The sequence below is a fragment of the Belonocnema kinseyi genome, chromosome 8, assembly GCF_010883055.1.
Source record: "Belonocnema kinseyi isolate 2016_QV_RU_SX_M_011 chromosome 8, B_treatae_v1, whole genome shotgun sequence".
In the NCBI taxonomy this organism is placed as follows: domain Eukaryota; kingdom Metazoa; phylum Arthropoda; class Insecta; order Hymenoptera; family Cynipidae; genus Belonocnema; species Belonocnema kinseyi.
This window is the reverse complement of record NC_046664.1, coordinates 10,357,350-10,369,087: the sequence shown is the minus strand read 5'-3', so window position 1 is coordinate 10,369,087 and position 11,738 is coordinate 10,357,350. Positions and strand designations below refer to the sequence as shown.

The 11,738-nt window shown below is 33.1% G+C and overlaps 1 protein-coding gene across 1 annotated transcript in view; it reads left to right on the top strand.

Moving 5' to 3' along the window:
* The first annotated feature begins 264 nt into the window (after positions 1-264).
* Positions 265-11,738, top strand: part of LOC117178145 — an 18,043-nt gene continuing 6,569 nt past the window's right edge. Inside the window, exons 1-3 of the mRNA XM_033369406.1 lie at positions 265-352; positions 2,102-2,342; positions 4,112-4,215. Of these exons, the coding sequence (XP_033225297.1) occupies positions 271-352; positions 2,102-2,342; positions 4,112-4,215 (427 nt within the window). The 5' untranslated portion in view covers positions 265-270. The remainder of the gene's footprint in view (positions 353-2,101; positions 2,343-4,111; positions 4,216-11,738) is intronic.

The window sequence follows — 11,738 nt, the reverse complement described above, 5'->3', positions numbered from 1 at the left end:
ATATAAATTTATAATTAAAAAAAACTTTTAACAAGTAAATATTAATTCGCAAATTGGGTAAACCATAAAAATGGAGATAAAAGTTGGTGCGCGCTTGCGCGCTCGTACAATAGTATAGTCCAATTAAAAATTGCTACTGAGTTAAGGAATAAAAATATATATTTCTCCCACTATGCATCTATTCTCCTTCCTTTCCTAAGCTTAGGTTCTTCATATAAAGCACGTTTTTATGACACAATATGCCATAAAGTGCATAACTATCGTGCTGACATGGATAAACGTAGAAAATCTGTTATTCTCATAGAGATATGCTTGTGTTTCGTTTCTGCAGTGTCCTCTTTCACTGAGGAAGGTGCGTTCAAATTAAGCTAACACGTACATTTTTTTAAATTATTTAATTACTAAGGTTTAAACAATTAAAATCAACCTTTCTTTAGTTCAATTATGTCAAGATGTGCATTTCAATATATTTCAGTTTGGCTTTAATCCCGGAAGTTATAATCATAAATTTAATATTTAAAAAATGAATGTGCTAAACAGTGATAGACTTGTGCTAATTTCAGCAGAAAACGGTTCTGTGAAAAAATGGAAAATTACGGCCATAAATTTCAAAATTTTGTGCAGTAATGTAAAGTTTTAAAACTCTATCCATTAAAAAAAATATATTCAAAATATTATTATTTCATGAAATCAAAACTTTTACTCAATTTTACTTATCCAAATTAATCTTTTTCCCCTTTAATAAAATTCTCTAAGACAAACAGTTGTGATATTAAATCCAAAAATCAAACTTAAAAAATATATAAGAACCAAAAGTGATGAAGTATCGAAAAACAAAAACTTGTGCTTAACAAATTTAGTTTTTCTTCCTTCAACAAAATTCTGTGAGACCAACAGTTCTCATATTGAAAAGAACAATGCCAGTGTCAACAAAAATTAGATTATTATTGGGCCTTGTATATTTTTCGACTTTGATTTTTTTTATTTTTTATTGAGAACTGTTAATCTAACTTAAAATTTACGAAATTTAATTGAGATTTAAATCCAATGATCAAGTTAATTCGCAGAGTTTCTGAAAATATAACCAAGAATCCAAAGACCAAATTTGGACAACCAACATAAAGTGCTCCTCTTGCAATTTGAAAAAAGATTTTAAAAAATCAAAAAAAGAAAAGTTTTGTTGGATTTTTTTTCTTTGCTTGGTTTAATTTCAGGATTTATGCCCATTAATGTTTATCTAATGTCATTTTATATGTTTCAAAAAACTGTTAACTTCAAAAATGAGTACACATTGAGCATAATTTAACACAACTTTCATTTTTTTAATATTAAGTTTACAGCTCTAACTGACGTAAAGTTTGCCTTTCTCCATGTAAGTGTAAACTATATTATTGTTGCCTCAATATTTTAGCTTTCTACCAATTTTTTGAATAAGCGTAGTAATATAAGTATACTATTTTCAGAGACTAAAGAAACATTTAGATTTCCCCCACGAAGATTTTTGTAAATAAAATGCTTTTTTTATTCAAATAATCGTTTCTGATCATTTTTTACTTCGACAGGTATAAATTTGACTATTTTACTCAAACATATGACTCAGATTAGAACTTTATATTCAAAAACCGACTATGGGCCCCTAAATATATTTTTTTAAATTTTACCAAAAATAAGGGATCATTTTGATACCAAAAGGAAAACTTCGCAGGAGTACCATTTTAGGTCCAAAGTATAAAAATACCCATTAGTAGAAATTTTTTAGTCATTTTATTTATTTAATTTAATTAATTTATTAATTTGACCAATGAAACACTACTAGCCAAAAACTGGCGCGGAACCAAACTAGCGCAAATGGTATTGAAGTATCTCGCCAGTTGTTAGTCAGTAGTGAACCAGTACAAAAAATAGTTACATTTAAAAATAAATTTCAATTTTAAATATAGTTCCGGGTTATTAAAAGATTTGTTCTGGAAAAGAAACGTGAATAGAAAAACAAGTCGATTAGCATCAGGCGATTTAAAAATAAACTGTGTGAATTTCCCAGATTAACATACTACATGCCTAACTTTAAAAACTTTTGTTCCTAATAATTTTTTTTATCAAGTGTGTGACAAAACAAAATGTCCGGGACCATTACAATTCTACAAAGAAGTGCGGTGTAAAGCAATTTACAAAAATCCAGAGGATTGCTGCGCTATAAAATACGATTGTTCTCATCTTAAGGAGAGATCTACGGAAAAGTGTTATGTAAATGATAATGTTTATGAAATTGGAGATGAACTTAAAGACGAAGACGCTCTTCCTTGCGACATTGGATGCACTTGCGAGGAAGGTTACAGAGGAGTGTAAGATAATTGCATTTGGTTTATTTGTATAATTTTTTTTACCATTCAAATCAGTAAAAATTGACTGGGAAAACAGTAAATATTCTCTTAAAGTCTTTAAATATTCATTATTAAAAAACAGCTAATTAAATTGTGCAAAGTCGTTTAAAAATGGATTACATAAGCAATTTCTTAATTAATATCTGATATATTATTACATTTATTGCTATTTCGATTCTACTAATTCAAAGATTTCGAATAATGAAAATGAAATATTCTTAATTTTTTTTTTTATTTGCTTTAAATCACCTGAACACTTTTTCTAAAATTTAAAAAATAATATGAAATATTTTTAAATACTTTAAAATGTTTTAAATATCTCTTAAACTAACTCAACATTTTGTATAATATTTTTTAATCTTGCAGAAGTTAAAAAATTTTGCTTTTAAATCTTTTACATTCTTCTTCAAAGTTTTAGGAAATAATTTGCAATCTTCTTGAATTTGCCTTTAAAATTAATTTTTTAGCATTTATAAAACGCTTCCTTTTTCCAAAATCTTCAAAATCTACATTTTTCAACAAATTTGTTTAATTCTTTACAAGTTTTAAATTATTTTTTAATCCTTTAAAAACTATAAACTATCATATTATATTTTTTTAATCTTTTTCATTTTTTCGCTTAAAATTTAGTTTTCAGAATAAAACGTCATGTGAAATTTCCCCCTGAATTTTGTGAAAAGTTTTTTATTCTTTTGAAATCTTACATAATTCGTTAAAAAACTAACATTTATTTTCAAAAATATACACTTTGTTGAGAATTTTTTAAAATCTTTTTAAAACTTCTAAGCCTAATAAAATCTTTTTAAATTAGTCGAATTTTTCCTAATTTTTTTAATTCTGGAAAATAAAGAAAATTACATTAAAATCTTCCTGATTCTTTTTTGATAGTTTTGGAAAAGTTCTATTTTTTAATTTCTTTAAACATTCATTTTTTTAAATAAAAAATCATTTCAAAAATCTACATTTTGTCAACAAAATTTTTAAAACTTTTTCGGGATTTAATCTTATATTAGTTTTCTAATGTTTTCAAAAGATCTGCTCAACTTTTTTCTAGATTTCGCAATGTTGCAACAATAAAAAATTTTACTTTAACCTCTTCTACATTCTTTTTGAAAAATTTGGGATCAGTTAGCGCATTAGCGCATTAAAAACCGCAGATTGCGTTATGCGTCAAACTCAAATAGAAATGGTTCACGCGGCTTTATCTGTTAACATTTGAATTCCCCCGATTTAGGATCAAGGCCACTTTAACCCATGCCTGAAACACTTTTTATCTCGGGAGTTGAGTGTAATTCCCAAAAGTGAAAAATCATTTACAATTACAATTTTCTCTTTTATTAATTATTTAAAAAAATAATTGGATATAAATTTTATTATAAAATAGAGTTACTTATTTATAAATTTTGATTGACTAAATTAATGGCGCCGAAAATTATTAATCGATGATTATAAAATTAAATAGTAGAAATTAAACTACGAATTTGGAGAGATTTTTCTGACTTTCACCAAAAATTAAAAAAATATAAACAGAAGCTGTAAAGTAAACTGAATTCAAAAATTTTGTTTTCAAAAAGACCCTAACAGGAACATCCTAATCTTTTCTAAAGAAATGCATTTTTTAAATCGTATTCTTATTGTGCATAAAGTGTATTTTAGAATCGAGTAAGATGTTTCTGTTTCAATTTTTATGTTATCAAAATTATTTAATCATAAAATGTTTTTCCAAATAGAGCCACATTCAGCTGTGCAGAAGTTGATTGTCCTTCTTTTTATCCTACGCCTGGATGTTATTTACAACATTCTAGTAATGAATGCTGTCCAATTGAAGTGTGTCGTAAGTATAATTTCAAATATCTCTCGAAAAAATAGTACACCAGAACCAAAATTTAAGATTTATTAATCTACAATTTTATCATCCTGCCGTCCTTGAAAACAATCATGTGAAGCAGATAAAACATGTTTGGCATCCTTGAAAATTTTGAATTATAAGTGAAAGGAAGAAATAGCGTACTTAGAAAGGGGTCTAGTAATGCTATTTTTGTAAATAATAAATAAAATTTTAAAGTTATAAATTCGCATAGCACGGTGTGAAGTCGCAAAACTGGGTAGCGGTAACGGTAACGCTTCCTCTTCTCTACCTCTATTTCGCTTCTCCCACTTACTGACTCTTTCAATTCCTCTCCCTCTCTATCTCTCTTTCACTTCTACCGATTCTCTCCCTTTCGCCACTCTCTTTCTATCTCTCTCTTTCTTTTCAACCCCCCCCCCCCTCTCACTGACTCACTTTCTCACCATCCTTCGCTCTCACACTCGCACTGAGGCTCTGACAGCATTAGCAGTGTATTTTAAAGTGATACTTCCCTTAATTTTCCCTTTCCCATTTCTTTTTTCCCCATTTCCCGTTATTCTTTCACCTTTTTCCTTTCACCATTTTCCTTTCTCTTTATCTCCTTTTCCATTCGCTTTAACCTTATTCTTTTTTTCATTTTCTCTTTTTATTTTTCTCATTTCCCCTTCCTCTTTCCTTCCCTCTCTTCACATTTCCCTTTTCACTCTTTCTCATTTTCCCTTGTTCTTTTTATTATTTTCCACTTAGCCCTTTTATTTTTCTCTTTTCACCTTTTCCTTTCCCTCTTGTCCCTTTCTCATTTTCTCCTTCCCTTTTCCTTTTCCCGTTCCTGTTTAAAATTTTCCCTTCCCCTTTTCACCCTATCCCCGTTCCCTGTACCCTTTCCTCGTTTCACTATTTCCCCCTTTCCGTTTTCACCTTTCCCCGTTTTACCTTTACCATTATTTCCTTTTTTCTTCTCCCTTTCGTAAATATTTTATGATTAAGGGGTTCAAAGAAAATCAATTTTAATTTACATCATATAAAGTTTCCACTTCTGCTAAGCGTCCCACGATGGAACACGTAGTATTTTTTCTCCATATTTTCACTAGCTTGGTGCATTGTGTGTGCAGTGGGCTGCTTCACGTGCATACCATGGCGCGTTTTCAAGAGGGGTCGGACAAAAAAATAATTTTCAACCAAGAAAAATGGAATTTTCAATCAAATATTTCAATTTTAAATCAAACTGATGAATCCTGGATTTAAAAAAATCAATTCTCAACAAAAATCGCAATAGTTGATATTTCAACCAAAAAATATGTTAATTTTCAATAGAGGAACTGTTAAGCTAAACCAAAAAATACGAATTTTCAACAAAAGAGTCGCATTTTCAACCAAGATTTGGGTAGGCAAAAATATGCACTTTCTACCAAAATAATGATAAAAAATAATCACTTTCAACTGTAAAAGGTCAATTTTTAACAAAAATAAAATTCATAATGTGTCCCCTAAGTGTTCACATGGCTTCCATTCCTTACAATCTTTCCGCTTATACCTATATTTTTTTTACAATCTTATAATTTCTATAAATAAATAAATAAATATATATATATATATTTATATATATACAATTATTTAAAAACTATTTACATAAAGTCTTATATTTAGTTCCTTTATTTCCTCTGATGGCAAAATTTAGGACTTATTAGCAAACGAGTAAGCGAGCGAATGAAAGCAAGAGTGCAAGCGAGAGGGAGAGCATGAGAACGCAAATGCATCTTAGTCTACTTAACTCGTACAATACAATTACTTACAATCTTTACGCTTATAATCTAAGCGACTTCCGTTTCCTTTTTCTTTTCTTTTTTATACCTTCATTTACCTTTTTTCATATGCATTCTTTCATTCTCTCTCATTCGCTCCTCTAGCACCCTCTTACTCTTTCATCCATTCTTCTCCTAATCCATCCTCCACTAGAATCTTAACCACATTCTCTTGCCAGCTTCCTTTATCTTAAATCCTTCCCATATATGCTCCAATGTTTCCTTCTCCCATTCACATACACTACACTTTTTCTTCTCTTCCTTTTCCCAATATACCCCCTCCCTTACCTCGTTTCCAAATTGAAATCTTGCTATTCTGGTCCACCTTCTCTCTCTTTATTACTTTTCTAAATACTTTGGTACTTCTTCCTTTTCTATCATCTTATACCATTTATTGTATTTTTATTCCTTAATCATCCTCCACCTTTCTATTCATTGTCTTTTCCTCTCCTTTTTTTACAATTCTTCATAGTTTACCCCAGTCCCGTCTTCTATTTCTTTATCATTAAACAACTCCCTCCTTTCCTCTTCCCTTCTCCATAATTCGATCGCCCTCCCGCTCCTCTCTTCTGCCTCCATCAAACACTTTCTCGCCAACCCCTCCCTTTCGCTCCCTTAGCTTCGTCTCAAATTTCCATGCCCTCTTTCCCGCTCTAATACTTAACTTTTTCCTTTGCGCTTCTTCTCTCACCATATATCCTGGCCTCCGCCAGTCTGCCACTAGTGTCCTCCTTATATACCTTTCTTTTAAACTCTTATTATATTTCCTTTCTCTCCATCCCCATATCTCTGCTCCATAACCTAATACCGGTCATACCAGCGTTTAAAAGAACCACATTCTCCTTCTGCAATTTTTTTAACTTCTTTCTCCTATTCCCTGTATCAGTTTCATTAACCCTACTGCTTTTTTATCCTTTATCTTGTATGAGCTCTATGATCTCCATTCGTTTGCAAGATATATCCTAAATATTTAAACTCTTTTACTTTTTCTGAGTTTATTTCCTTCCATCTCCCTGTCCATTCTTTATTCCTTCACCCCTCCTTTTCTAAACCTCATTATCTTTGTCTTTTCTACATTTAAATTCAGCTTTTTCCCATCTAAGTATTTCTCTAATCCTGTAATTAATGCCACCATCCCTTCTTCATCCTTTGCCATCAATACTATGTCGTCTGCGTATACAAGTGTATAAATCTTCTCCTTCCCTATCCTAACTATCTCCTACTTGCTCTCCTACCTTTACCCTGCTTTTTGCCTCTCTAAAAATTTCCGATACTCTTTTTATTAATCCCTCTCTTATCCCCTTTTTTACCATAACTTTTTCTATTTCGCCTCGGTCTAATAAGTCAAACGCCGCCTTTAAGTCCACGAAAATCACAGGATAAACTTTACACAAATATCGGTTAAACTTTCTTTTGTTTTTCCATGGCAAATACATGTTTTTTGAAAGACACGAAATTGACTAAACAAAACTTTATCGCTCTAAAAAATTTCCTGCAACAAATTTTATTCTTATTTTTTTCTGTTGACAGTGTTGGCATCAGTTTCACATCCATATAATCTTTAACCTCCTCTTCTTCGCCTTTCTTTACTATTGGTATAACTACTCTTTCTTTCCAAAACTCTGGCCACCCTTCTCTTCTCCATACTCGATTACACCTTATCCATGCCTATTCCTCTAGTTCCGTCCCTCCATATTACCATACTACATTTAGAATCTCATCTATACCAGGTGCCTTTCCATCCTTCATTATTCATAAAACCTTAACTATTTCTTACCTTGTTATGTCTTCTTCCTCATCTCTTTCTTTACTATCCAGGAAATACTTTTTCAAATAAAATGATTACATCTTCAATAAAAAAAGATACATTTCAAACCAAATATTTAAATTTTTAATCCAGAAGATGAATTTTCAATAAAAATTATAATTGCATAATTTTAATTTAGAGAAATAATATATGAACCAAATAAAATAGATTTTTAACAAAATAATTAAATTGTCAACCAAGCATTGGTTGACAATTTTCAACCTTGGAATTTTCAATCTAGTTCTTTAACATTCAACCAAAAAGGTTAATTTTCTATAAAAAACTTCAACAAAAATAGAATATTTTAATTTTCAGTTACAGAAATAAGTTTTTAACAGAAAAAATAAAAGTTCAACGAAATAGTTGAATTTTTAAAAAGATGAAATTTTAACTATTTAAAGTCAAATTTTATACAAAAATATAATAGACTAACTTTCAGTTAAAAAAATAAGTTTTCAAGCAAATAAATTGCATTTTTAACGAAATAGTTGTATGTATTTAATCTCTTCCTTTTACGGGTTTGAGGGCTTCCGCTCCCTGTACATATATTTACAATTCCATCCTTAGTCTAACTTAACTACTACTTACTATATATTCTACTCTTTCGCATCACGCAGGATAAACAATAGTAACAGTAGTGACATTAATTCCTAAAATGAGCGAGCTTCCAGAGCTTTCGTTTCCTCTTACCATAAAAAAAATGCATTTTCCACGATATTGAAAACAATTTTCGCTTTTTACTGTCCCTTTTCAGGATCACCCTTTTGGCTCTACCCTACTCTCTTGCTTTCCCTTACTTCTTCCAATTTCTTCATCCAAATCACTCCCTGTTCACTACCATCCAAGATCCATCGTACACACTCATCCACACTCAACTGTTCCTCTTCCTCTCCTGAACATCTCTCTAATACATGTGCCCATGACTCCATTTCGTATCCACATACTCTGTATAAATTCTCCTCCTCATCCATCCAATATCTGCATGCTCTCACTCCTTCTTCCATTCTGAACCGTACAACCCTACTCCATTTTTCTTCCTTTCTTATTTTTTGCAGATATTCTGGTTCCGTCAACCCTTTGACCATCATATACCATCTATTGTACCTCGAATCTATAATCTTTGTCCATCTCTCTTCTCCTTGTTTAACCAATAGCTCTAACTCCATAACCCCTTCTCGAATATTACACACCCTTCTCATTTTTCTCCTTTCTTCCTCCCATTTTGAATTTCCCACATTACCTCTAGCTTCATTGTTCCGAATTTCGCCGAAACATGCTTGTGCAATTCTACTTCCCTCTCCTCTTTTTAGCTTCTCTACAAACCTCCAGGCTCTCTTAATTTGTCTAGTAACCATATTTTCTTTTATAACTCTTCTTTTAACATAGATCCTGGGAAACTCTAGCTAACCCCCATTGCTCACCTCAGAAATCGCTCATGCATGCTCTCTACTTCCCTATGTTCCTTCCATCCCCAGATCTCCACACCATAACACAACACCGCCTACACCAACAAATCAAACAACCAGACCCTTATTCTCCAATCGTTCTTAAACCTTCTCTTTCCTATACCCCATACTTGGCCCATTACTTTACTCGCACATTCGATTCTTTTCCTTACCTGCAGCTCGTTTCCCCTTTCTGCCTCAAACCAAAAACCTAGGTAACAGAACTCCACAATTTCCACTTTTTGTCTGTTCATCTTCCAAACGTAATTTATTTTGCTCTTTCTATTTCTGAAACATATCACCTTTGTCTTATCTACGTTCACCGTCAGCTCTTTTGTTCCCACATACTCTTCGAAGATTCTCATCATTAGGTTCATCCCCTTCTCATCATCTGCTAATAGAAATACTTCGTCCGCAGATGCTAGAGAGTATAGTTTGCTATTACCCAAAACCGTTCCTCCTTTCCCTTTCTCCTTTAGCTTCTCCTCTAAGTCTGCCAGTAGGATATTAAATAGTAACGGACTCAACAGGCACCCTTGCCTTAGACTTCGGCCTGTCCAGAAAACCTGCCCTTTTTTCTTTCCTGTTTTCACCCTAATCCTGGTTTCAGTAAAAATTTCCTTTATCCTCTCCACCAACTTTTCCTCTGCACCCCTCTCTTTCATTGCCTACCATAGCAATTTTCTGTACACTGAGTCAAACGCTGCTTTGAAATCTACGAACAAAGCGTCTAGTTTCCCTTTCTTTCTCCCCGAATTTCTGTTAACTAAATAGTTAAGTACGTAGATGTTGTCTATAGTTCCCATCTTTGTTCTAAATCCCGTCTGATTATGTGGGATACTTTCTCTTTGTTCTACCTGACTCTCCAACCTTTTTCTTGAGATTTCTGCATATATTTTATAGCCGACTGACATGAGAGTGATCCCTCTGTATTTCTCTACCTTCTTTCCTTCCCCTTTCTTGACAAGCGGTACCACCAGTCCCGTCGGCCACTCTTCCGGCCAACCTTCCCCTTTCCAGACCTTGTTGTAGATCTTCCACATCCCATCCCTAATCCCTTCTCCTCCAATTTTCATCGCTTCGTTCTCCATCCCATCTTCTCCCGTCGCCTTGTTTCTTTTTAACTTATTTATTGCCTCATCCACTTCTTCTCTTGTTATCTCGTTCCCTTCCTCCGTTTCTCCTTGGACTATCCTGCACTTTTCCCCTTTGATGTTATTACACCCTACCTTCTTTGATCGCTTTTTCTACTTCTGCTTTATATTCTTCCTTTCCCCTTTGTCTTTTTATTTCCCGCATCTTCTCATGTTCTTTTTTCCTCCTGTTATACTCCTCCTTCTCCATTTCCCCTCTTCACCATTTGTTCACACACTCTTTTATTCTCTCTTTACTCTCCCAGCATTCCTCGTCTCATAAGCCTCTCTTTCCCCCTACTCTTTCTTTGTTAGTACCCAGCTGATCCTTTACCTTTTCAATGGACCCCTTCAACCTTTCGATTAACCAGTCTATTCCCTCCTCTTTTTCATATCTAACCTTCTCCATTTCCATCTTTTGTTTAAACTCTTTTAATTTATCTACCCACCAGACTCCTATTTTCGTTTTTCTTTCGCACCTTTTTTCCTTTCTGCCTCTGCCGCACTTACTGACACCTCTTCTTATTTTAACTATGACCGGGAAGTGCTCGGACCCTATCTCATTCCTTACCTTCATATTCCCTATCATATGCCGCATTCTTCCTTCGGCCAAGATGTAGTCTATTACTGTTGCTCCCTTTCCTATGAACGTGATCTCCCCTTCATCATATTCTTTCATATTGCCATTGCATATAAACCATCCTGTTTCTCCTATTATGTTTAATAAATTCCTCTCCTCCCTCTCAGTCTTTCTATGTTTGAAGTTCCTTATAAATGCCTCCTTTTCTTCATCCCATAACCCTCCCCCTTGTTCGCCAGTCCATGCATTTAAATCCTCTCCTATTAAAACCAATTCCTCCTTCTTTTCCTCTATCTACCTCCTTCTTACTCTCCAGTCTTCCTCTTCCCCTCTTCTTCTGCATACACACAACACGGCTATTTCTACTTTATCAATTATAATTTTCCTTATCATTGTTTCATCCTTTTTCTGCATGTCCCCATTTTTTATTCCCTTCCAGTCCTTCTCATCTGCCCAAGTTTCACTCATCATAATCACGTCCCACTTTTCTAACTCCTCCGAAAATCCTTTATTCTTGATCTTCAAACCTGACACATTCCAGAAAGCTATGTTCATGTTTCTCTCTTTCCTTCCCTCTTCTTTCCTCTTCACTTTGTTTCCCCTTTGCCGTTGGGAAACCCCTCCGGTTTATTTCTAGAATCTTTTTCGTCTCCCTTCCCCCTACCTTTCTCAAGACTTTTTCTTTTTTTCCTTAATTCTTCTAATTCTTCATCCCAGCACCATTCCTCCCCATTTATCCAT